Raw genomic sequence first — 27,681 nt, forward strand, 5'->3', positions numbered from 1 at the left:
CTCTAGACTGTGTTATTTTATATGTAGCCATGTGTTTCCAATACTACTTCTTGCTTTCACTTGAATCTCTACTCATTGTTAAATAAACTTGTACTTACTTTCACTGTAAACATGTCTAAGTGCTGTGTGTAAAGCCGAGCACTGATCTGAGATGGGAGTTGGACTGGTAAGCTGGAGAATACAGTTCCTTTGGGAACAGTGGGCTGGGAATCCTGTGAGAGATCAGGGACTGGACCCTCCAGGGTGATGCTTGGAGGATGCAGGGGTTGGAGCATGCATGCCCTAATCTGCAGAGCCAGGGGTGCTAATGAGGCCTAGAGGGCAAGGCTTGTGTTGCCATGCCATGGCAGGTGGAGCTGTACCATGGCAGATAGTGAAGTCCCTCACAGCCTGGGAAGCATGATGTTCCCTGTCCAGCTGGCCTGTTGGGTTCCCTTGCCCCCCAATAGGACTCCCTGACTTAGGGGGACAGCCATCTATTCCCTTCTGACCCCCCACCCCAGGACTCCCTAGCTTTGGGGGAGGGCCAGCTAGTTCCCCTTATCCCCTATAGGCTCCCTGTGGGGGTGGGGTTGTCTAGTTCCCTTCTGACCTGGCTCCCCCAATAGGGCTCCCTGTCTTAGGGGGAGGGCTGTCTAGTCGTCGTCCCCTGCTCCCTCACAGGACTCCGTGGCTGAAGAGGGGTCACCTGGTCCCCCCCGCTCCCCCACAGGGCTCTGTGGCTGGAGGGGGGGGTCGCCTGGTCCCGCCGCTCCCCCACAGGGCCCCGTGGCTGAAGGAGGGGGGGGGTCGCCTGGTCCCGCCCCGCTCCGCTCCGCTCCCCCACAGGGCTCCGTGGCTGGAGGGGGGGTCTAGTTCCCCACACAGGGCGCCCTGCCGGGTGCCCACGGGTCTGCGGCTCCCAGCCCGGAGCCCCCTAGCGGCCGCTCCCGGCGGGCTGCGCCGCGATCCCCGCCGCCGGAGCCGCCCGACCGCGCAGGAAGCGGGGGAGGGCCGAATGCCAGTCCCTGCGAAGCCGAGTTCCTGCGCGCAGCGCTGCTGAAAGATCCCTCCGCGCGGCCCCCGAGCCGCCGCTTCGCTGCCGGGCGGGCTCCGGCGCGGGCTCGGGGGGCGATGCGGGAGCAGGGCCCGGCGCTCGGGGCGCTCCTGATGCTGCTGCTGTTGTTGAGCCGCGGGGAGCCGGCGGCGGGTGAGTGCGGGGCTGGGGCTGCCTCCGCTAGGGGGCGCGCTGAGGGGACGGGGCGGCTGCCCTGCCTGGGGACGGGGGTCTCTGGTGGTGGGGGCTGAGCCTGTCCCGTGCCGGGCTCCGCGGCGCGGGCGTCTCTCTGCCCTGCCCTCGTGTCCTGGGGTCCCCTCAGCGTGGGGGTCTCCCCAGCGGACTGTCCCTGCTCCAGTGTCTGGGGTTCCCCTCGGTGCGGGGTCTCAGCCTTTCCCCTGTGTCCTGGGGTCCCCTCAGTGTGGGGGGTCAGCCCCATTGCCTTTGGGTCCCTTTGGTGCAGAGGTCTCTAGGGACTATCGCCGCCCGGTGTTTTGTAGTCCCCGTGCTATGGGACGGTCTTTATGGGGGACTCAATCTTGACCCATTGCTTTGGGGTCTCTTTGGTTTGGGGGTCTCTGGGGAGCTCACTCCTCCCCAATCATCCTGAGCCCCCTGCTTTGTGTCCTTGGAATCTGACCTCTTCTTCTCCCTGCCCCAGGGGTTGCTGCCAGGCCTGGAAACTGTATGATGGGGCTTCACCAACATCCCTGAAACTCCCCAGGCTAGTCCCCGCATCCTGCCTGCGGGGATGCTCACGGAAAGAGGAGAGCACCCACTGCCTCTGCCAGCCCCTCAGACTGGGGGCAGGGAGAAAGACGGCCAGCCTGCCTCAATACAAATAGGGATGTGTTAATGAAACTCTAAAAATCAATAGGGGCAGCTTTGTGTTGGGATGCTAGGCTGGGTCCCTGTAGTGTTTACTTAGCAAACACAACTGCTTAATGCCAGTGCATGAGAGCCAGGCAGCATATCTGACCAGAAACTAAAGTGGAAAAACTCTAGTCTCTTATTTTGGCTAGGGAAGTGCAGAGTAAATAATGAAAGCTCCATTAAAACAATTTAATCCATTGTTAATTTAAGGTGTTCATGGTAGCAACACAGGGAATTAAAATAATCATTTTGACTTTAAGGTGCTCCTTGAAGAAGAGCAGAGTACCACTTGAGGGCCAAAGATAACCAGTTCTGGCGGAGTTTGTCCTGGGAGGTGCTGAGCACCCTCAGTTCTCATTTACTTTAGTGTGTTTAGCGTGTTGTAGTTGTGACACTATTGGGAGTGTAAGCAGGATGAATCACTACCACCTGCTTACAGCATGAGACAACCTTGTCTGTGCCCAATGGGAAAAATTCTCTCAAATCTGCCAACCACTGGGAGGACAAATGCTCCAGGCTTCATGAATCCCACTCTTTCGCTCTAGTGGCTGGTAATTAGCGTGTCCCACCTTGATACGCTCAAGTGCCCAGTTCCTTATCTTCCGGATACCCGCACAATGTACACTATTCCACTGCCTCCATGGAAGCAGTGCCCCCCAGTTCACTAGCTTCACCTCAGTTCAACACTTTCTTTAGTGCAAGGCAAGTCATGTCTATAATAAATCCAGATAGAAGTTTATTTAACAACACTAAGATAAAGATCCAAAATAGATATAAGTAAAAGGATTGGAAACACAAGATTTACATGAAATGCAAATCTCGAGCCTATAATTTTTAACAAGTTCTGTTCCCATCTAATAAGGTATTTCTTCCCAGTGTTCAGTCCTTACAGCACTTGTCCAATCTAGAGAGTTGGGATCTACTTTTCAGGAAACACTCACGCTGGCAGAGTGTTGCCTCTGTAATGGATAATGTCTTGTGCCTTTTCTTTGTCTCTGATACGGTTCCAGACTTTTGTCCCTGTTCAGAATCAGAGTGTTTCATTAACTTCAGCTGAGCCCTGAGGATCCCTTATTCAGTCTCATCTTGGGGTTCTTTTTCCTTTGTAAATGCTCAAGTCTGCATTTGGTCCAGCCTGTAAATACAGGGCTGTGTTAGATCAGGTTGAAAGTTGTTGACTGCTCTCACTCTTGATTGAAGAAAAGGAGTACTTGTGGCACCTTAGAGACTAACCAATTTATTTGAGCATAAGCTTTCTTATGCTCAGATAAATTGGTTAGTCTCTAAGGTGCCACAAGTACTCCTTTTCTTTTTGCGAATACAGACTAACACGGCTGTTACTCTGAAACTCTTGATTGAGTTAGTTCTGAGACCCACCTCTCCTCAAGTGACATGCTTCATCTCATACAGTTTTGGAACAGAATTGTTCACATTTTACATCTCTCTTAAAATATTTCCCATACAATGCGCAATAACTATGACAATCAGCTAGTTCTTAGTTTTTGGCAGAGACCATGCACAACCCCCTACGATGAATTATCGAGAAGATGGTTAGACACAGGTGTAATATACCTGCCTGGGCATGTCTATGTCACAATAAGGTTAAATCTAAAGTATTTAAGAGCATAGCTTGGTGTACAATACTGTGAATGTTGAACTTGTTAAAGGAAACTCTTGAGTAACAAGACTAGTAATTTCATTTCACTAAGTGTTTTAAACACATAATGAATAAATAATCTGGAAGCCCCTGCTTTTTGAACATATATTGTTTAAAGGAATGATTTAAAGGTTGAGCTTTAGTTTAATTTGGAAACATTGGAAAATCAGTTGAAAATGGTTAGGTTCTCTAAAAATAAGAAAACCTGATAAATTAGCAAAATAAAAACAAAACAACTGAAATGCTGTAATTTCCATTGCTTTCTAAAGGAAAAAACTAGAACAAAAAGAACTAGGTTTTGAGAAGCACAGTTTCTTCAATTATTAAATTGAAGGCCCCTATTGAGACAAAAACAACGAGGAGTCCTTGTGGCACCTTAGAGACTAACAAATTTATTTGGGCATAAGCTTTCGTGGGCTAAAACCCACTTCATCAGATGCATGGAGTGAAAAATATAGTAAGCAGTATAAATATTACAGCACATTGAGACAGTAGCTCTAGCTACTTGGAGGCACACAGACTTCTTAAAATTACTTTGACTCTTTTTAACTATGTGTTTAGTAAATATTTAAGGTATAAATAATGTGAACAGGTCTGTAGAGCTGAAGATCACACTATTTTTCATCATTTCACTATTACTTTCTTGAGACTGTTGGGAGAGGTCAGGTTGCACCTGTGTTCTGGTCCAGATGGAGAATATAGCTCACGTTGTCTTGAGAGTGATAGTTGCTGTTGGATTTCATACCTCTCTGAGAAGCAATCTTTTTGGTAGATTAATTTGTTGATGGCCTTCAGTACACTAATCAGTCTTTTGTTCTTTATTATCAATACAACGAATTCTAAATTTCTCATTCGTTTATGCCATCCTCACAGGTTGCCTTACAACAGAGATCAGCAGCCTTTGGCCCGCGGCCCACCAGGGAAAGCCCCTGGTGGGCTGGGCCAGTTTGTTTACCTGCTGCGTCCACAGGTTCGGCCGATCGCAGCTCCCACTGGCCGCGGTTCACCGTCCCAGGCCAATGGTGGCTGCTGGAAGGGCGGCTAGCACATCCCTTGGCCTGTGCTGCTCCCTGCAGCCCCCATTGGCCTGGTTCAGCCAACCAGGGCCAGTGGGAGCTGCAGTTGGCCAAACCTGCAGACACAGCAGGTAAACAAACCGGTCTGGCCCTTCAGGGGCTTACTCTGACGGGCCACATGCCAAAGGTTGCCGATACCTGCCATAGAATCGTAGGACTGAAAGGGACCTTGAGAGATCATTTAGTCCAGTCTCCTGCACTCATGGCAGGACTAAGTATTATCTAGACTATCCCTGGTGGGCGTTTGTCTAACCTGCTCTTAAAAATTTCCAATGATGGAGATTTCCACAACCTCCTTAGGCAATTTATTCCAGTGCTTAACAACTCTGACAGTTCAGTTTTTCCTAATGTCCAACCTAGATCACCCTTACTGCAATTTAAGACCATTGCTCTTGTCAAGTGGGGTCCTGCAGGGCAAAGGTGCTGACTGCCTCTGTTCCTGGGGTGGGGTGTGCTCTATCCCTGCTCTGCCCCAGGCCCTGCCCCCACTCCACTCCCCAGTCTCTCACCCCCACCTATCTGTTCCTGCCTCTGCCCATTCCTACCCCGTTCTGCCTCCCGCTTCTTCCTGTCCCTGCTCCTCCCCCTCTGCCCCCAGTGCCTCCTGCATACTGCTGAACAGCTGATCATGGCGGGTGGGAGGTGCTGGGAGGGAGGGGAGGAGCTGATCAGTGCGGTCTGCTGGCAGGTGAGAGGTGCTGTGCGGGAGGGAGAGGCACTGATCCCAGGGCTGGAGCACCCACTATATTTTCCCCCTGGGTGCTCCAGCCCTGGAGCACCCCTGGAGTCAGTGCCTATGCTGCAGGGGTCAGTTCTGGGTCCCATTCTGTTCAATATCTTCATCAATGATTTTGATAAAGGCATAGAGCGTACACTTATAAAGTTTGAGGACGATACCAAGCTGGGAATGGTTACAAGTGCTTTAGAGGATAGGATTAAAATTCAAGATGATCTGGACAAACTGGAGAAATGGTCTGAAGAAAATAGAATAAAATTCAGTAAGGACAAAGGCAAAGTACTCCACTTAGGAAGGAACAATTAATTGCACTCGTACAAAATGGGAAATGACTGTCTAGGAAGGAGTACTACAGAAAGGAATCAGAGGGTCATGGTGGATCACAAAGCTAGATATGAGTCAACAGTGTAACACTGTTGCAAAAAAGCAAACATCATTCTGGGATGTATTAGCAGGAGCGTTGTAAGCAAGACCTTGTTGTACAGATGACATGACAAAAGAAGTGGATGGAAGAAATTAATACACTGGGGGTGGAAATTGTGCTTGGGGTTTGACCAGTTGTGGCATGGAAAGCGAGAACTTGAGCAATTTTATGCCATGGTGTGGTGAAGAGTGAAGATTTGCATCTTCACTCTTGGGCCCTGAGTAGTCTGATTAATATAAACTACCCACACCTGAGAGGTTTCAGAGTAACAGCCGTGTTAGTCTGTATTCGCAAAAAGAAAAGGAGTACTTGTGGCACCTTAGAGACTAACCAATTTATTTGAGCATAAGCTTTTGTGAGCTACAGCTCACTTCGTCGGATGCATACTGTGGAAAGTGCAGAAGATCTTTTTATACACACAAAGCATGAAAAAATACCTCCCCCCACCCCACTCTCCTGCTGGTAATAGCTTATCTAAAGTGATCACTCTCCTTACAATGTGTATGATAATCAAGTTGGGCCATTTCCAGCACAAATCCAGGTTTTCTCTCTCCCACCCCTCCATTTGTGCTGGAAATGGCCCAACTTGATTATCATACACATTGTAAGGAGAGTGATCACTTTAGATAAGCTATTACCAGCAGGAGAGTGGGGTGGGGGGAGGTATTTTTTCATGCTTTGTGTGTATAAAAAGATCTTCTGCACTTTCCACAGTATGCATCCGACGAAGTGAGCTGTAGCTCACGAAAGCTTATGCTCAAATAAATTGGTTAGTCTCTAAGGTGCCACACATACTCCTTTTTCTTTTTACCCACACCTGGAAACAGTCAACACTTGCCTGCTGGGAGAAATGTTCCATTTACTTTGTGGATAGGATTAGTCTGATTTTGGACTGGGTTATCTTCCTCTATGATGGTAGAGCTATGTTTGGAGGCAAAAATTATTTCCTTAGTATGTTTTGGCCAGTTTTTCTCAGTAGTGATTGGAGAGGTGAGATTACAGCCTTGAAAGGATCAGTGTCCTTGGTTGTAAACCTGTGGTGGATGTTGGGACCATTATTTTCAGAGATAGCTAATGCCTCCTTGTGGGGCTGCAAGATGCTGGCTTTGCTCAAACTAATGATTCTTCCACCTTTGCTTAAGAAACTCTCTTGACACTAAACTTCTCCAACTACTGTTGTCTCTAGACCTCACTGTCTGGAAAAGGTTGAAGAAGGCGGAGGGGAAAAATAACTCTGGCATCATCTGATGTCATCTGACTTTCTAGATTTCTCAGTCAGTTTTAGATCTGGATGTAGTATGCAGACTGAGCTTGCATTATTGGTCGAGGCTCTTCCTAGTGATAGATAAAGGTTAGTTGTTGATGCTGATCTTTCAGTGATACCATTGGTCATAAGATGATATTCACCAGTGTTGGGCAAGAAATACTTTTCCCAGCCTATGAAAAATTTCTAGGTACAAATTTTCCCAACTTGGGCTGAAAAGTCAACATTTCAAAAATGTTCACAAACCGAATATTTGAAATTTTTTTTTGGTTCAGGTCACTTTGATGTAAACTGTTTTCTGTGTTTTATTTTTACTATTAAACTTCAAAGTGAAAAGCTATTTTGAACTGAAAAATAATCAGGATTTTTTTGAATATGTCCAAACAAAACGTCTTGACAATTTCAAAATTTAATTTTCAAAAAAATGGAGTAAAAAAATTGTCAGAACTGACCTTTTCCTGCAAATGTTTCGGTTTTGACAAATCAGCTTTTTTGTCAGATTCCCAACCAACTCTAACGTTGACCCACTTGTGGTCCTTGGGAGTGAAGTAATTGGAACTACTGTGAGGAAAGAATGGAGCCACTCACAAAGTATTTTTGGATGGGTATTTAACTGCCTTGAGGGTTCTTGTGCAAGGAGCCACAAGTTTCTGATGCCAGCCTTTTTGCTTAATGCAGAATGAAATAGATGTTATGATCTGGACTACTCAGCTCTGTCTTTTCATGCAATGCAGGTGGTGTAGTGACTTGCTTTTCCTGCTTGAATGAGTGGCTGAGCTGAAGCGCAATCTATAAAAGATTGAAGTGATGGTAGGTTCTGGGAAATGGAGGTGATGTCAGGAACATCTGCTCTTTCTAGTGAGAGAATATATCTGATGATTGTTACTGATGTTCACAGTTTGGGGGCCTTTTTTGATCAAACAGCTGCAAGTAATAGGCGAACATAGGCATTTTTATTTTTCCTGTGTGGGAGATTGCATCCTTATCTCTTGGATGCAGACCATGCTACAGTTCTCAACACCTTTGTTACTGCTAGATTGAACTGCTGCAATGCATTCTCCATGGGGCTTCTCTGGAAGGCATTTGGAAATTTCTGCTATTGCAGGAGTTAGTGGCCTGCTTACTTAGGAGTGGTGTGCCTAAGTAGTATCCTTGCACTTCTGTGGACTTTATTAGCTATCCATTTATTTCCAGATGCAATTCAAGGTATGATTTAGATTTACAAAACCCTTCATTATTTGAGCCTAGCTACCTTATACCTTTCTCTCATTATGCATCGTCTAAGCATTTAATATCCGCTGGAATGCTCTTGCTAACAATCCCAAGACTTGAACTCTTGACATAAGTTTGGAGGGGGCATGGGAAGGCTAAAGAGGTAAGTTATGCTTGGTTTTGGAAGATGGCCTTTGGCTTTTGAGTCTCTTTAGTTAGATAAGGAAGTTCTTGTCAACTTAATCAGTTTTGTAGTTTATTTGTGCTGTCTTTAAATCACTAACACTATAAATCAACTGATACTTTTCTTTCATAGACGTTGCATAGGATTGGAACATCCTATTTTCAGAAAAATGTTCATATTGTGAAAGGGAGCAGTACAGTTGTGTCTTGTGAATGGTCTTGCTGAATTTGTTTGTTAAAAGGTGTTGCACTGTAACCTATGTTGTCATAGTTATATTGATCTTGAGAGGCTGGAATTTGGATGTACATTGTTTATCAAGTTATGAGGCAGTGAAAGGAGAACAGTCGAGTTTAGAACACTTGTTTCTTTTGGAATAGGAAATTTTATCTAAAATACCCAGTGGACATAATTTTTAGATGCATGTCACTTCAATCCCTTGTATTTCAAGTTTGTCTTGTTGGCTAGGATTCATGGATCTAAGGAATGTGGGGAGTGATGACCATTAACTTTGAGGCATTGCACACTCCTCCTCAGGGCATGTCACCCAGGCTGGAAAACGGGAGCCTACTTTTCAAAGCATCTATGTTAAAAAGCCCTTTGTAGTTACGTAGTCTTAGTTTCTATGAGCTCATTCAAAGGTCATCGTGCCAACTAGAGTCAAGTCAACATGAGGGCAGCATCTTGTCAAAGCCCCTCTGGAAGGAACAATGACTGTGTCATACTTAACACACAGTCCTCTGAGATCTCCAGAAAAAAATCAAACATTCTATTTGGAAAATACTCTATTTCTAGAGCATATGCCCTCTAAGAGTATAAGGATGAAAATGGAGCTTTGTATCTCAATAGTATATTAGCTTCTGCTATTTCTTCCATGCGGGATATCTTAGTCCTATATGTGCGACATCACTGGTAGTTGTTATGGAAATAATGCTGATGACAAGCATCGGATTATGCTTTCTGGAGGGTAGAAACTCTTATAAATCCTTTTTAACATTAACACTAAAGAATGACAGACAATTTTAGAGAGAACAACATAAGCATAATTATTTCTATATCAAACGTTTTTCAAAGTTTCCATAGAGACGTCAGTTTCTCTTTAGATCTTTAATTGTATTAACTAAAATGTTAGTTACTAAATGAGGGTACTTTATTAAAGCTTTTCTGTTTTAACCAAATACATTGTGTTGTAACTTTGGTTTTTAAGTTTTTAAATGGTGTTTTGGCTTTGTGTATTAGAAGAACTTCTTTCAGTCTGAAAATTATGGGAATGCAGGAAGCAATGGCTGTAAGGATGATACAGCAATAGGACAGGATCTATTGATAAAGAAACTGTAGTCATATAACTCACTCCCTAGTTCATTGTGTATTCTAACTTTACCTTTATGGTTAATTCTTTATAGCTAATAAAGGGTTGCATTCTTAACAAAATAAACCATTCAGGGAAGCAGTCATCATGATAAAAGCAAATCTTTTCCTAACAGTTCAGTCATGGTATATAAATTATAAAATATCTAAGGATGACTGCATGATGGAATTGGTATCTGGGTATGGAGTTCCTCACCTCTAGGTCCCTAGTTTCAGTCTGGTCCAGGCAGGACATTTGTGAAGTTCTACATCTGATGGTAGGAATGGTGTTTTGTTAGGACACGTGTTTGTTGCTGCAGGGGGAAGGGGCTTGGGAGGGGCTCTTTCTGGGGTTTGTCGTTCATACAACTGAGGGAGTGACTGTCTGGGTCCAAATCACATTTCTTCTGATCTGAGTTTCTCATGAGGCATGAGTACTCTGATTAGTAATGAAAAATATCTAATTTGAGCTTAATCATTAAAGTGATGCCATGGGCAGTGACTGAACTGTCTGAATTGGGAACAAAAATTCCTTAATTCCAGTTCTGGAATTTGGGCATTAGTCTCCAGTTCTGCACTTGGGAGGGCAAAAAGATAGGTCTTCACCAGCATCTGATTATTCAGGCTCTGACTGAGAGGAAGGCTGAAGAGGGATTATTGCAGGACCTAAGGTCTTGAGTCTGAGAGCTTGTGGGACAAGCCTTTGCTTCATTAGATGTAGTCAGAGGTTCATCCCTTAGACTCTTGAATCTATGAGGCCTAACCAGGATTTCTGCCTCTGCAAGTTCTTTTCTTTTCTCAGTATGGTTCTTTTAAAGGTCCTTTAGCAATTTTGCCTTTGATGCACTATAGGCAAAGTCCATAGTGTTGTTGCTCTTTTCCTATGAAGTCAAGAATTTTTCTTTAAGAGGCCACTTGAAAATTCTAAATTATCTCTCTTCTCTTTAGAAAGTCTGTGGCATCAGCTCTGTACTGTTCCATCCCTCTGGAGTTCTTTCAACATTTCTGTTGGCAAACCTTTACGTAATCTATTTTAGGCTTTTGTAAAATGTCTACTATCATTGGTAACTGTACATTGGAGAAAGGGCAATTTTCTCTCAACTTTCCATGTTCCTGGGATGCATGATTGTTCTTTTGCTGTTTTCTTCTTCGTTCTACCCAGTTTGTCACCCTGGGAAGCTACTGTTACTGCAAGAATGTTGTGACGGGTTCGGTCACAGGGACCCCCTTGAGGCTGTCACCTGATGAGCTGTAATTACCTCTGAGCCTGTTTTCCACTGCCAGCTTGGGACTCCAGAACCCTGCCTTGTTGAGCCAGACACGCTAGTCTGCTGCAACACAGACCCATGTCTGGTCCACGCCCCCAAAGCTACAGACTTTAACCAAAAACTACTCAGCAAGTCACCGATCTCCAGCATCCAGACACCCAGTTCCCAATGGGATCCAAACCCCAAATAAATCTGTTTTACTCTGTATAAAGCTTATACAGGGTAAACTCATAAATTGTCCACCCTCTAGAACATTGATAGAGAGATATGCACAACTGTTTGCTCCCCCAGGTATTAATCACTTACTCTGGGTTTACTAATAAACAAAAGGGATTTTATTAAGTATAAAAAGTAGGATTTAAGTTGTTTCAAGTAATAACAGACAGAACAAAATAAGTTACCAAGCAAAATAAAACAAAACACACAAGTCTAAGCCTAATACATTTAAGAAACTGAATACAGGTAAATCTCACCCTCAGAGACGTTCCAATAAGCTTCTTTCACAGACCAGACTCCTCCTTCGTCTGGGCCCAATCCTTTCCCCTGCTACAGTTCTTGTAAGTTCCAGCTCAGGTGGTAACTAGAGGATTTCTCATGACTGCAGCCCCCTTTGTTCTGTTCCACCCCCTTTTATAGCTTTGGCACAAGGTGGGAATCTTTTGTGTCTCTGGTTCCCCACCCCTCCTTCTAAATGGAAAAGCACCAGGTTTAAGATGGATTTCAGTACCGGGTAACATGGTCACATGTCCTGTGAGACCCCAAGCCTCCATTCTTTCCGGCCTGGCTCTCACAACACAGGGAGGCTTACAAGTAAACAGAGCCATTTACAACCAGTTGTTCTAGTTAATGAGAGCCATCAAGATCCCAAGCCACCATTAATGGCCCACACTTTGCATAATTACAATAGGACCTCAGAGTAATGCTTCATATTTCTAGTTTTAGATACAAGAATGATACATTGATACAAATAGTATGAACACACTCAGTAGATCAGAAGCTTTGTAATGATACCTTACAAGAGACTTTTTGCATAAAGCATATTCCAGTTACATTATAGTTACACTCATAAGCATATTTCCATAAACATATGGAGTACAACGTCACAAATGCCTTCTTTATCAAAGAGGTAAACCTTGCTTTTTACTTAAACATGGGTAAGGCTGGTCTCTGTCTGATCTCCGCTAATAAGGTGTTCTGCAGCTGTAGTTTTGCTGCTCAACACACTCCAGATGGTAGAAAGTGTTCCTTGCCTCTAATGCAATGAGTGCTTCAGAGCAGTGGGAAATCCAGCAGGGTCCCAGGGCTACCTTGAGGAGCACTGTTCGGATTCCTCGGTTCAAGGAAGAATTGATGTTCTCTCGTGTTCCTCAAATTTCTTACCGCTCTCTGGTAACATTTCTGTCTTTCCCATGTTCCGTTTGAGCCAGCTGCTCTTCACTGACCTTCCTAGTGCTTGGAAAAATTGTGGTGATGGCATGGGCTGCATTGATGAAGGAAACTCACAGCTGAATGTCATCAGAGTATTTACACTGGACTCATGGTCTTTCAGTACCTTACTGCAAGGGTGTGGATAAGGGTGGGCTCAACTTACGGTGGCTGGACAGTGATCTGTCCTCAGGGCAAGCCTGCAGGTTTGGAGACTGAATTTCCACTTTCCTTCATGGTGGGGTGTGTGTCTCCTGTTTGCCCCAGGGTGTAGCCATGGGTGGGTCTGGGAAGGTGGCCAGGGGTTGGGGAGAGAAAGGTGGGTAGAGAGAGGACGGGGAAGGGAAGTGCCCTGGGCTGTGTTGCTGTGCCTGTAGCCAGCTGGGAAATGCCTTCCCCACCATAAATCCCTGCCCTGTTGGAGGGTTGGAGACCAAAGCCCCAGCCAGTCTTCACCTCGCACTTTACTGATAAATGGATGCTGCGCCCCTCCCCGCCAACCCCAATGCCTGTGGGTAGGAATTGTCCATCTGTCCTTGTCCCTGAAGTCAGATAGAGGCTCCTTCCTGCCCTGGCTCTGCATCTTCTCTGCCAGTCGCACTGTGGAGCCCCCCTCAGCCCAGCCAGGCTCGTCGACCAAGGGAGAGTCCTGGGATGGGAAGAGAGCCCTGGGGTATGTCTGTGCTGCAGCTGGGAGCATGCTTCTGCTTACCAGCTGAACTAAACAGACACTCACTAGCTATACTTTAACTAGCCACCAAGTACAAACCTACCTGGACTCAGAGCCAGCTATTTTAGCATGCTAGTTCAAGCAAAGCTAGCACAAGTCCATCTATTGCAGTTGGAAGCATGAACGTGGTGTCGACATACCCATAAAGTCTGGTTACATTCAAGCTGGGGGTTTGAGTCCGAGCTTGCATAGATGTAACTGCACTAGCTTTGCTTGGGCCAGTGCCTAAAAACAGACGTGTAGCCAAGGCATCATGAGCAGCAGGCGGGGCTAGCTACCCCAAGTATGTACCCAGTGTCTCAAACGGGCATGGACTTATGGTGACCAGTCCCTCCTACCACTTCCGTGGCTGTATTCTGTTTTATTTTTTTCATTGAGCTAGCATGAGTATGCCTCCGACATACCTCAGGCTCGGATTGGGTGGGCCTCGGTGCTAATTCCAGCCCACCTGTAGCTACACCCCTTCCTTATTGATCAGTCTCATGTAATGTTGGTGTGGGTGCGGGAATAGTATTGCTCTTTGTAAGGACATCCAGATGAACTTGCTGAAGCCTGATAGTGATCAAGGGGATGAACAGTGTAGAGGAAACTTCACTGTGAGATATTGCTCCTGATGTCCATGGGCAGTGGTTTCAACATATCTGAGAACAGTTAGTTTCATGGAGTTTTCTCCAGTGTTGTGGAAGCTTATACCTTGGGAGTGTCTTGTATTGCAAGCTTTTTTTTCCCATGTACAGAATCTCACCATAGTAGCTTTCTCTAGAAATGAGGACTTAGTGCCCTGCTGAGGATCTTTAGTTTATCCTTCAGTTCAAACCACCTATAGTGAAGAAAGTTGCTGGGGCTTTACCAATTTCCATGCAAGGATCTGAGTACTTCTCTCGTCTGATTCATGGTTTCCTCTTGGTCTTAGCTAGATAAGCTGTGGATATATCTAAAGGTGTTAAAACCTTACACCCACAGTAACATAAGAAGCCAGGAAGATCAACACAGTGGGAGGAAGTCGCATTCTGCTATGTTAATTGAGATGAAAAAATTTGAAAATACTGGGCTTGTGGTCTTTTTATTGCTTTAGGGTATAAAAATGCCTGGAATGGCTTCTTAATTAGCATTCTGCTTGTTTTTCCATAGAACTATCAGGAGTATAAAGTCTAATCTTCCTGGTTTTGTTGGAGGATTAGTGGGAGGTCTAGGGGACGTTGTGAGCTCTTAATACCTTATTTGAAGATGTGGAATATTTAACGTTTTGAGTGAATTAATCCTTTTTTAATCACTGAAGTTAAATAAGTCTCTACAGAAGCAAAACAAAGTTTAATCAGTTTGATTTAAAAGGCCTTTCCCTCTTCAAAAACTTTTTATTGTCATTATTAACATACATGAACTTTTCATACAAGTATTAACAAGTCTTATCATAACCAATGTCTGCTGCCTTTAAAGACTCATTTGCATTTTGGCAACACCTTACCTGTATTTTGCTTATTCAGATTCCCAAAATGGTAACCAGTAATTATAAAATCGACTTCATCCTGATATAAGGCTATCATTTTCTCATTAAAAGAATTTTCTGTACTTTATTTCTCCATGCCACTACTGTTGGAGGAGCTGTCCTTTTCCAAAAGTGAACTATCTCACCATCTGGCTGCTAGTAATAATTCTGTTTATCGATGGGCCCTTCCCAGAGTCAATACTCTTCTTTGTACTGTAATCTGATAGATTTACCATGGGTTTTGTGGATAGCCTAACTAGTTAACTTAAATTCTATTTCTGTTTTTTTCTCTAAATTTTAGGGCATTCCCACCCTTTATGCAGAGAGGTCCCCATTCGTTCATATCTTTTTCAGCATTTGGCTCCTTTTTTATATATTTTCCTTAACTTAAATGGAGTGATGTACCATTGGTAAAATATTTTGTATACACAAATAGATAAGGTATTGATCCTTTCTCCAGATATTTTCCCTTTCTTCCAAAGTGATATTTATTTTAGATGCTCTTTCCATTTTTCTGTAGAGGTAGTCTTATCTTCTAGATCAGAGGTTTTCAACCTTTTTTCATTTGCAGACCCCTAAAAATTTTCAAATGGAGGCGTGGACCCCTTTGGAAATCCTAGGCATAGTCTGTGAACAACCAGTGGTCCGTGGACCAAAGGTTGAAAACCACTGTTCTAGATCCATCAGTAATTTTTCCTTATACCATGTGGAGATAACCAGCATTATACCTTTTGTGTTATCCCAGGCTGTTTCAGAGGTCTTTTCCCAAAATCAGTGTTTCTATCCTTGCTCATGGTCTCCTGAAACTTGGGCTTCCTAAATAGAATTTCATGTAATGCCTTAGTAACAAATAAGCCCAGACTGGTATAATAATATTCCCCATGAGTTCTTCAATGGTATTAATATCCATAATTTTATTATAGAATAGCTCTCTGATGGTTGTGTGTACCCTTTTCCCTCCTATTTATTATCTATTGGATTACATAATCCTTGAAATTCTAGATTGTTTCTGATGGCTGTAAGTGGGGACGGCAGGGTCTACCTGTTTATATCAAATTCCGTATCCACAGTTGTCACCATGGGACGTGGATATTTTTCTTTTTGTGTTAGTCTCTATTTCTCAGGTAAAAAATCAATGCACTACATTTATTTTTAAAGTCCTGTTTGATTTCCACCCCATGTTTACTGGGGTCAGCATGGTACAAGGCTGATAACTTTAATTTAGCTGTTCAATGGTATTTTAATAAATTTGGTACTGCCAGTCTCTCTTCGAGTGGGTCTATAGAGTTTTTTCTTTTTTTTTTTTGGGAACTTATTGGACCATACAAAGCAGCAGTGTGGCCTGGGACTTAGAAGACCGAGGGTCTATTTTTGTCTCTGCCTGCTGGATGACCTTGGGCAGGTGTCGTCTTCTCTCTGTGCCTTAGTTTCCCTATCTATAAATGTAATAATGATACTGATCTCCTTTGTGAAGTGCTTAGAGATCTGCTGATGAAAAACACTAGACAAGAGGGAGATATTTATTATCGTTACTCACGTTCTTTTTGGTATCCGTATTGGTTAGAGCCTTAAGTGGGAAATTTCATTATGGCATAATTAATTGTAATGGCTGGTATGTATCCAAGACATGTATATTTTTCAGATTGAAATAATGTAAGGAAAAATTCATATGCTGATTGAGGATAGGAGAGAGATTGACTATTAAATATTTTGTTTAGATAACAAACTCAAATACATCTTGTAGCTTTCTCATCATAGATTCTTCTATCTGTGTGTGTGTGTGTATGTGTGTATATATATAATAATTGTATAGCCTCATATATCCCTTAATTCATTAATTTTTCAGAATGTAAGCCATAGGTGGCACTAAAATTGGAAACTATTAGTATCACATTGTCTGCATGCAGCACAATTTTATGTTCTGTTTTATTAATTGTTAACCCCTGTTATGCTGCTATTCTGCCATATACTTTGTGCCAGGAGTTCCATAAAGAAGGAGGATAGCGTTGTCTGGTTCCTGTTTGTAGTTCGAGTTCTTGGGAGTGTACCCTATTAACTTTTGTCCCAGTAGAAGGGGAGTCATATTTATCCATGTCTTCATATTGCTTCCAGAACTCATCCTTGATAACAATGTTTCTAGGAAAGGCCACTCTACTTTATCAAAGGACACCTCAGCTTCTAAGGTTAACAGCAGACCTTTATTTGGGTTGTTCCGTTCTGCCTATCATGAATTACTCTTATGACTTGTCTGTTATCACTCAGTTGTATGTTATGGATGAAACCTGTTTGATCAGTGTGTATTAATTGAGGCAGGACTGTTTCTATTCTGGCTAGTCTTTGAAAATATTTTGTACATTGAGAACCAAAATTGGTTTAAATGAATCATGTGTAGTAGTTTGTCTTTGCAGCTTTGTTGTTATTTCTTATACCATCTTTCATTATAGTGGGAGTTTCCTTACTCTGAGAAATCATTAGCATGGTTGGCTTACCTGTAGTGATATCTAATATCTGTCATCATATAAAACTCTACTGAAAACCACTCTTGTCCTGGGATTTTTGTGTTGGCTTTGATTTTAATAGCTTCTGTGACCACCTTTCTTTATTGGTCTTTCTATGTCTATCAACTATTCCTGAGTTAACCTTGCCATGATAGCCTCAACATATTCTATAATTTCCCCCAAGGTGCCTTATAGTTGGACGCATAAAGATTTTGATTGCCTGAATTCAGCAATCTTTAACAGTTTTACATTTCACTACTCTTTTACATTTTATGTTTGTATTTGACTTGTCCCTTTTTTAATCTATAGTCAGCCTGTGGAGCTCTTTGCCAGAGGATGTTGTGAAGGCCAAGAGTATAACAGGGCTCAAAAAAGAGCTAAATAAGTTCATGGAGACTAGGTCCATCAATGGCTATTAGCCAGGATGGGCAGGGATGCAAACCAGGCTCTGAAGTATCCTTAGCCTCTGTTTGCCAGAAGCTGGGAATGGGCAATAGGGGATGGATCACTTGATGATTACCTAAAAAGAAAAGGAGGACTTGTGGCACCTTAGAGACTAACCAATTTATTTGAGCATGAGCTTTCGTGAGCTACAGCTCACTTCATCAGATGTATACCGTGGAAACTGCAGCAGACTTTATATACACACAGAGAATATGAAACAATACCTCCTCCCACCCCACTGTCCTGCTGGTAATAGCTTATCTAAAGTGATCAACAGGTGGGCCATTTCCAGCACAAATCCAGGTTTTCTCACCCTCCACCCCCCCACACAAATTCACTCTCCTGCTGGTGCTAGCCCATCCAAAGTGACAACTCTTTACATAATCAAGTCGGGCTATTTCCTGCATAGATCCAGGTTTTCTCACATCCCCCCCACCCCCATACACACACAAACTCACTCTCCTGCTGGTAATAGCTCATCTAAACTGACCACTCTGTTTATTCCCTCTGAAGTAGCTGGCATTGGCCACTGTCGGAAGACAGGATAGTGGGCTAGGTGGACCATTGGTCTGACACTGTATGGCTGTTCTTATGAGTTTATTGATCTTATTACCCCATCATGATACCTCTGTTTCAGCCAGCTATGAGTGCCTTTTCATTTGTCTCCAAGTATGGCATTTAGATGCCCGCTGAAAGCCTTCCCTTAATAGCCATACTCTAATTCTCTTAGGGATGTGCCCGGCAGTCCTAGCAACACACAGGGGTAAGCACAGCACCAGTGAGGACACAGTAATTCAGATGTGGCTTTGTACTGTGGCTGCTCACACCCAGCCGCCTATCACCCAAGTGAATGCTGCCGTGAAGATGTACTCTAAGAAAACAGATTTTCTGACAAAAGAAAAGTAGATGAAGTCATAGCAGCCTCCTTGGATAAGTTGCAAGCTCTTTCAGGCTGAAGAGGCAGATCAGTTATATACTAACCTAATGATTAATGAAGGCAGGAGGTATCTTGTGAGACAAGGGGTAAGAATCAGTGACAACATGACTCAAAAACCTTGTTTGATCCACTTGGTCCGTGTGCAACTTTAGAAGAAAGGTCTGGTCAGTCTATTTTGTCTTTCCAGATAATACCCTCTTCCTTCATGTTGAGCATACAGTAAATTTTCAGTTAACTCAATGTTTAGCATAACCTTAATATAATGTTTATTGGAAGCTTTACTTTTATTTTCTGACTCTTGTGCATAGCTTGGTAAGGTAGCCTAGATATGGCTTTTGATGTAAACAAAGTAACTGAAGTTGCTTATTTCTTTGTGTTCATTATTTAAATTGTCTTCCTGCATTTCATGGTAATTTTAGCAGTGCTTGCACAGAGAAGAAGCTAATTTTGCTAGGGGAGCCATAGACTCTAATTTCCCTTGTGCATTTAAAAGAATGTTTTCAGGTTAAATTATTTTAGCTTTTTAATTGAGTACCTCTTTCAATAATTTTAGATATTTGTAATGTAATTGGAACAATTTTAATCTTATTTACATTTGATTGTTTTTGTTTAATCTTTTTGTATAGTCTATTTTAATTGTCCAAGCTGAAGGAAGTACACAAAGTAGTCGCTTTCACTTCTGTTTAGTGAGTATTGGGTTATCATGCACTATCATGTACTACAGTTAAATGCTTGATTTGTACTGTCCAATTTGTACAACTATTGAATCTGACAACATAACCCTCAGTGGTTTAATGATCTGCTAGGCAGCAGTTCAAGGTGATGCTATTTTGTTGAGAACACAGAGGGACTTAATCATTTTCCTTCTGTACCAGTCTTTGGGCTGATAAACTGGGACAGAGGCTGCACATACTTCTTCCTACTGTAAGAATCTACTCTTCTTTGCCTGTGCTGCTGTACTTTGCTTCACGGGTCTGCAGGGTCTTTATAGAAAAGCTGAATGCAGTCAAGCTCTTATTTCCTTATTCTTGGCCATGCCAAGATGCTATTGAAAGTTAAGTCTATATTGGTGGCCAAATGCTAGTTACACTTTTGAGTGGGTTACAAAAAGTCAAATAGTCAGTTTTCATTGTAGTGACAAGGCTTCAAAGTGAATATGGAAATCTGTTTGCAAGTACTGGTGAAGTTGTAAATATAACTGTGGGGTGTGGGTTATGTGGCCATTTACTATGTAGGAGCTATGGATGTTGCTGGTAATTGGAGGAAGAGTAGGTCATGGGTGCAAATTGTAATCGGACTGAACTTTTTTGACAGTTGCTGGAAAATAATTGTTGTAAATCTATGTTAAAGCTCTTGTTGCCTAGTAACCCTGACCTAATAGGTTATCCTAAGGGGCTCAGAGAGGAATTTTGTTCATTTCCTGACTACTGAGCAGAGGCTGTACTGTCTCTAAGTGCCTCATTTTCTGAAATCAAGTTAATAAGAAACAGGCATTCACATTTTGTGAGGAATAGAATTGCTGTAGCTTTAGATATTGGACTTAGTTTTATTTTATTTTCTTGGGGCTGCAAGTGTACAGTGTTCCTACAAACCTCATAGGGTATATGAATTATTTACACGCTCAAGGATTGTTGAGAAATAACATTTCAAGCCTGATATAGTAACTGCAGTCCTTTCTGAGTTTGTCTGGTTTGCAGATGTAACTGGAACTGGATGCTGAGAAACTTTAGTAGGCCTGATACCTCTGCCTCTGTTGCTTTGTGTCTGGGGCAGCCCAGTAGCTCCGTTCCTTGTTGGAGAAATTCGTGTCCAGAATTCAGACCCTAAGGGCTGGTTGGACAAGGACTCCCCCTCCACCTCTGTTTTATCAAATTACTCCTGAATATAGGTGTCTGCTTCACTCAACAACAAGTAATCCAAATACAGAAGCTGAAGTTAAATGTTCAGGATTTGATACAAATCAACAAAAGCAAAACTGAAATAAGGGGCTGCCTGTCCTGCAGCCTGTGGAACACATGGGTCTGTAGATTAGAATAGCAGTGCGAGACGGGGCAATATATTACTGAAGCTCCTAGAGGCCTCGACCAAGATCAATGATGTTTAGTGCTTTACAAACACACAGTATCCTTAAGCTGACAGTCTAAATAGACACGGCAGACAAAGGTCTTGGGGACAAGTGGGGGTAAAAAAGGCACAGAGGTGGAGTGACTTGCTCAAGACCATCTAGCAGGCAAGTGACAAAACCAGGAGTAGAACCTAGGTCTCCTTATTCTGTTAGTGCCTTATCCACTAGACCAGGGGTCTCAAACACACGGTCTGCAGGCAGCCTGTGGAGTTATTTCCTGTGGCCCGCCATAGTCGCCTACTCCACCAGCAGCCAAGCTCCCTCCTCCCCCCTCCCTAGCAGGAGGGGGGATGCGGCGCGCTCAGGGGAGGAGGTGGTGCTGGGGCGAGGATTTGGGGAAGGGGTTGGAATTGGGGTGGGAAGGGGCGGGGCCTCAGGGACTAGACGAGTAGCCTGAGGTATGAAGTTCAGCATGTATGATTCTTTGCTGTGAGTAGTTGGGAAGAATTTTTGTTAAAAGTGGCAATGTATTTTGTATGCATAGTTACTTTTAAAAGTTCCTGCCATTGCAGCTATGTTGATCGTCATCAGTGTTACTGACCACATAAGGAATAGTTACAGGTGTTTATATTTTATTAAAACCCCTCTTCACATTACAGTTTTAAAAAAGTTAATACATTGACTTTTAATATCATACTATATTACTCTTCATTTTTTACTATGCTTTTGTATTATTGTATGAAAAGGTTTCAGTGATGCGGCCCTCAGGCCAATGTACTAGTCCTTATGTGGCCCTCGTGGTGATTTGAGTTTGAGATACCTGCACTAGACCATGTTTGATGCCTCGCTAAAAAGTCTCTAAATTCAGTCTACAGAATGTCTTTCCTTCTCAGTATGTAGATTCTGTTATACAAATCTTTGTTTCTTAAGAGCTAATCTGCTCCTGTTTATCTCCCAGCCATAATCTTCTGATCAATCATAATTGCCACATTAACTGTGATGTTTTAGCAATTTCTGGATTAATTTGGAGAGTAGCAAATGTATGTGAGATATTGAGGAACAGAGCCTCTCTTTTAATGCATATGTCCCTAGAGATTGGAAAGAAGGGATGGAAAAAGAGTGTGGTGCAGGATATTCTAAGTAGAAAGTTCATCAGGAGCTGTTTTATTTAAGGGTGGCTCCAAACCCAAGGTGTAAAGTTTGAAACCACTGTGTCCTATACATTGAAGTAATGCTACTGTCTTTGTTGTTTGCTAAAGTTACTGTGCTTTGTTTTGAAAGTCTGTCTGTTAAGAGAAACTAGATGTTTTTAGTTCCCCCTATGTTGCTCCACTACACAAGCATTGTGGATTTGATTCTTTTTGCAATCTCTTGGGCTACTTTTGAAGTTTTAAATATTAAACACTTCAGTGTTTTAATACTGCTATGATGTATGATGATTACTGGCTTAACTCTCCATTGCTTTTCTTTCAGCTTTACAGTGCCTAGATGATTTTAAGCCTTGTATCAATGAAGGAAAATGCATCTCCTATCGCAATGGCACAGGATACTGCAAGTAAGTAAGCTTTACTTTAATCCTGTCCTCTCCTCTGCTTTTCAATCCAGTTCTAACACATAAAGAAAACAACCCAAAGGCTGTAGCCAGGTTCAGGCTTAGTGTGAATTTTTGATTGACATGAAGAATCTTTAAACCCATGGTTGCCTTTGGATTATAGGCTGCGTACCTGTGGAAGAACAGAAAAATAGAGATTAGAGATGGAAAGACTTGTTACCGAGCTCTTGAAAATAGTTCCTTGCATTACTCTGGTTCTCCTTTGAGCACTGTCTGAATGTGTCCTCATACTTGGGTGATGCATGTCTCTAAAGCCATGGTGCCCAAACTTTTCCTATCTCCCCCTGCCCCCTTACCAATTATAAATCTGGCCGTGCCCCTCCTCCCCATTACTCCACAGTTGGGTCAGCAGAGGACGTTGGGCTGGGGGCAGAACTGGGGCTAGAGGCAGATCTGGCCTGGAGCCGGACAGGGAATAAAGGCAGATCTGGGCTGGGGGCAGAGAGGAGCCAGGGCAGAGCTGGGCTGGGGGCAGAGCTGGGCTGGGGTGGAGCAGGACTGAGTGGCGCTCCCTCCACACCCCGCCATGGGAGCTGGCCCAGGCCCTGCTATACACGCTCCTGAACGTTCCTCCAGGGCGTGCCCCACTGTTTGGGGACCACTGCTCTAAAGCGTAGCTTGGGACTTTCTGGCTAGCAGTTTACCCTTAACTTAATGTTTAACTTAAAAACCTGTTAGTTTTTGTCCAGGTTCTTAGACTGGGCCTTGATAGTTTGACTTCTTTACATTAAGTTAGGAATAGAGGCTGTGAAAGTGATGAACCTTATGGGCAGATTTCCCTATCCTGCTCCAAAACATCTGTAACTTGTAGCAGGTGAGAACTCACTCCTCTTCCAGCAGCTTGGCTTTATTTACAAAAGGAACTCACAGCTCAAAATCCAGGCCAAACTTAGCTATTTGCAGGGTTCCTCTGAACTCTGGTGCCAACCACCATAGGTTCTGTCACCTCTTTATCTGAGTGGGAGTAAAAAGCCCCATTCAGCACTGGGTCACAGGAACCCACCTAGTATTTCCTAGCTCATAGGGTTGGTTTCCTGGCAAATTCATGCAGCCTTGTTATAAATGTGACTTTGCTTTTTGCTACTGTATGGAAAATCTCTAAACTGCAACAGGTGCACTGGAGCCGTCTGTAGTTTCTGGAAAATGACATTGCACCTGTTTGAACACAACTCACTTTTGGTAGGTTAACTTTGCAACTACAAGGATGGACATTTTTTAAAAGCAAGCTTCACCTCTGCAGCAGTTGATGGTGTTGGTCATCCTCATTTGCTAAAGTCAGCTTCCCATTTGCCTGTGGTAAATGGATTTTTCAAGCCTTGCTTACTTCATTAATGTTAGTAGTACCATTTTGTAGCACATTGAAATCCTCTCTTCTTGGTGCTTACATTCTTCAAATATTTGTAGATTTCATCCCACCTACTTAGGCTGGCTAAGTAACCAGCTATTCGTATTTAGCTCTTTTCAACATTTTCTTCATAAATCAGTCCCTCCTGCCCCTGAATGTTTGTAACCCATCTCTAAAGTCCCGTCAACTTGTCAGTATCTTTCTTCTGATAGGGTGCCCAAAACTGAAAGCAGTATTTTGTGAAATTGCACCTGAGATGTGTAGAGGGAAAATCCTAATCTCCCTATACTGGGATGCCTTTTCAGTTACAAATTGATGGGGTTTTTTTTGCAGCCATTATGCACTGCATGCTAACACTTGCTGTCCTCTATCGCCTCTTAGGTTTTTCACCCTTATTGCTTTCCAAGTTTCTCCGTTCCATCCAAGGGTGAAAGTAAGTTGAGTGATTTACCGGTACGCTGGGGCCAGCTCTGGCCCCCGGAAGGGGCAGGGCCTAAGGCAGAAGGGGAGGGGCTGAGGGGGGGTCAGAGCCAGCCCCAACCCACCCTGTAAAATAAGTGCTCCCCCTCCCCCACCGGGGTAGCAGCAGCAGCAGCCTGGGGCTCCAATAGCTATTTAAAGGGCCTGGGGCTCCCCTGCTTCTACCGCCCTGGTCCTTTAAATAGCCTCTGGAGCCCTGGAGTAGAGGCGGCGGGGCTCCGGAGGCTATTTAAAGGGCCGGGGCGGTAGAAGCAGGGGAGCCCTGGGCCCTTTAAATAGCTGTTGGAACCCCGCCGCCGCTACCCCAGGGCTCCAGCAGCGGGGCTCTGGAAGCAATTTAAAGGGCCTGGGGCTCCAGCCACTGCTGGGAGCCCCATGGAGCCCCAGGCCCTTTAAATTGCCCCCTGGGGAAACCGGGCTGCCCCAGTACGGTGCACTGGCTCTTGCCGGTATGCCGTACTGGGGCGTACCCTCTTACTTTCACCTCTGTTTCCATGCTTTCGATTATTTGCCCCAGATGTATGAGTGACATTTTTTAGAGCTAAAGCTTACTTTCTCTCCTTATCTGTTAAATAACTTTGTTTCTGTCTTGTGACTGGTGTTGCAATTGCTCCCAATCAGCACCACTTGTAAATTTATTAATCAGGTGTCTGTCGAGGTGTGTAGATCATAATAAAGGTGTTAAATAAAACTGATTCCAACACTGGTCCCTGTTGTACCTTGTTACAAACGTCTCCATCTTGATATAGTCCTATTAATCGTGTTCTTGACTATATGACAGTTTTCAATACACCTGGTAACTTAGCTACTTTAAATTTCTCATTTAAGATTTTGACGCTGTTGGTTGTTCTACTAAATCCAGCTGTTGCTCACTTCACTGTCAAGCAGGTGTTTCAAGAGGGACACCCAAGTAATTTAAAGCTACGATTGCTGGCAATACTTCTGGCTGGTGGTAGCTTTAATCGTTTGACAAAAATGTATGATTTAGAGGTGTTTGTAACTCTTGCTGCTGCCTGCCTTCTTTTCTGGTAAAAGTCTAATGCAGGCCCAATCGTTCCTTACTCCCAGTCTCACAGCTCAATCCTTCTAAAGGCACCAATGAAAACTGAAGACATGCCGTGCAAGTTCTGACACCTGTATGACCTTGCACCAAATTTCCAGTTCTGGTTGAATGGTTTGTTCTTTGCAGAGAGGAAGGAAATGTAACAGAAAACTCAAACTCAGTCCTTTAAGGTGGAATTTCCATGTTGGCTGTTAGCATCCTGTTTTCCTTTGCAATAACTATGGGGAACTTTTAATAGGGGAACTTCCCATCTGCTGGGGCAACCTAAACTATTTTCTGAAATATTTTTATAGCTGCAAGAGTAGAAACATTGTGTTCAGGAAGCTGAGCTTTCAGACCAGGGCAAGTGGGCTGACTGTGGGCTGACTGTGAGCTCTCCAGTGTCACTCACTAGTTAGCTAAATCCCCACCCCTCCCACTTGGTTGTGTTTTTTGAGTTTGCTGCAGTACTTCCTCTGTTTGGCAATAAGTTAATGAGAGGCTGTCTTCCTCTTTCTTCTCTCCACAGAGTTGTTTGTTCCAGTGTGTTATCAGACTAACTTGTTAAGGCTGGGAGTAGGGGAAGATTTAGGGCCTGCAGTGGACTTTTCCCAGAAAGAAGAAAGGCAATAGCAAGAGTTATATACAGCTTTAAATCATACATTTTTTTTTCAAATAAATGGTTAAAGCCACCACCACCCAGATGTATTGCAAACAACCACAGCTTTAAATTACTATCCGTGAGGAACAAATGGACAGATGAAGTAGAAGCCCCATACATCATAGGTAGATATACACTGAATAAAAATTGGGTTCGACTAAAATGTTCATAAGCAAAATAACTAGTCTAAATGCTTGGCAAAGCAGCTAGAAAATGACAGCTTAGTACTGAAACCACTGTCATCAGAATGGTAATTCTGTACTGTCCATGTCCTGCTTAAAAAGAGACCTGGATTTAGGTTAGAAAAAGTCTTCTCTAACGTGGCCAACTTCTGGCGGTTAATTCTTTCAGGGTGGGGATGGAGATCTTGCGCCTGATGTTAAAGCCGTGTTGGATCCTGTATATTCTGTTAAAGCATACGGCTCTTGTGACTGGTTTATATATGCTTTGGGTAGCTCCGTTCCCACTGTGCCAGTTTTCTTATGGCACTGTTTGATGGTGCTTCTAATCTCCTTTATCCTTGACTTTGTAGTTAGGCAAATTCCTCCCTCCTGTTTCTGTCTATCCTGAGGTCAGAATTAATTTTCTTTCTGAGGTGTCTTTTCTTAAATACTGAAATATTTTTCTCAAATGGATTTTATTGACACAGTTAGAAATCAAAGAAGCTGTAAAAAGTAGTAATGCACTTGCCTAGACAGCAAAGAACTCCACTAAAGAGGCCTACAGCCTAAATTATAAAGTATTGTTCAGGGTATCACTGACCTGAGTTTTCAGAACAGACAGTGAAATGAATGCAGCTGTTAGAAGTGCTGTGGAAGAAGGGGGCATCTTGCTAAATTTGTACAGGGCCTTGTGCAATGGCCTGCATTTTTGTACACTTTGTATGCACTTAGGGGTAGGCAGAGGGTTGGGGTGTGCATGTTCATAAACCAGAGGATAGACCAAAAAAAACTTTTAAAGACTTTTAGCCAATTTCTGTCTCTTTTGAATTCTGACTTTTGCCAGACCCACAAGATCAAAAATGCAACAATAGCCACAGGCTCGCCATCACACTGTTCACCACAGTAACCTCCCCAGCAGCCCCAGGCCCTGAGCAAATGCCAGGTACCTCCCCAACACAGCTGCCAAGTTTTGTGCAATGCCATGTCCTACCCCTGCCTCTGCTTGGGGCGGGATGGTATGTTGACCATAAGCTGAATTCTGTGGTTATATGCAAATCAAAAACTTGGATAGAAGCTGCACTGCCTCCTGCCTTCAAGCTCAGTGGAAGGACTTAAAAGCAGCTTGGGTCCTGTGGAGCAACAGGATGGTGGTAAGGGGTTTCCAGGCCAATCTGAATTCATTTAGCCCATCCTCTTCTCCAGCACTTTGGCCAGCTCTTATTTCAAGTAGGCCCTTCTTAGCTGGCTCTTCTCAATCAGATTCCAGCTGCAGGGACCACCTGGGCTGAGAGATAGTGCCCCAGAATGCCTGCAGGGCCCAGCCTACAAAGAAGAGCTCCATGAACTGAAGTGGATGTCTTCACAGGACCTGCTTTCAGGGGCCAGGGTCAGTCCCAGATCAATCAGCGGAAAACATCCGCTTAAAACTTGAATTCAGAATAGGGGGTGGCCTTTCCCTCTCAGGATGAGATTTTTGATCTACCCCCTTCCCCCTCCCTTTAGGGATTGGAAGGAAATCCTAAAGGCTGAAGGAAAGGGAGGAGCTCCTCAAAAGGAGAAGTGCTCACTCTTTCCATCTAGAATCCAGGGGAAGAAGCTGGCACTATATTCCCTAGTCTCCCAACATTCTCTGGAGTTGGGCTATGGGGACAAAAAGCTGCCCATGGCCCAAGTGGGCAGGAAACACAAAGCTGAGTCTCACCATAGAGACTTCTGGTCCT

The 27,681-nt window shown here is 43.6% G+C and overlaps 1 protein-coding gene across 4 annotated transcripts in view; it reads left to right on the plus strand.

Moving 5' to 3' along the window:
- Window positions 1-654: 654 nt before the first annotated feature.
- The window catches only part of NOTCH2 (notch receptor 2), a 131,066-nt gene continuing 104,039 nt past the window's right edge, over window positions 655-27,681 (plus strand). The window contains exons 1-2 of one of the 4 annotated variants that reach the window (XM_048861936.2): window positions 655-1,189; window positions 22,133-22,214. In XM_048861936.2, the coding sequence (XP_048717893.2) occupies window positions 1,114-1,189; window positions 22,133-22,214 (158 nt within the window). In that variant the 5' untranslated portion in view covers window positions 655-1,113. The remainder of the gene's footprint in view (window positions 1,190-22,132; window positions 22,215-27,681) is intronic. The other 3 variants (XR_007358112.2, XM_048861935.2, XM_048861934.2) reach the window with 3 other exon arrangements.

The sequence above is a fragment of the Caretta caretta genome, chromosome 8 (assembly GCF_965140235.1).
Source record: "Caretta caretta isolate rCarCar2 chromosome 8, rCarCar1.hap1, whole genome shotgun sequence".
Taxonomy (NCBI): Eukaryota; Metazoa; Chordata; order Testudines; family Cheloniidae; genus Caretta; species Caretta caretta.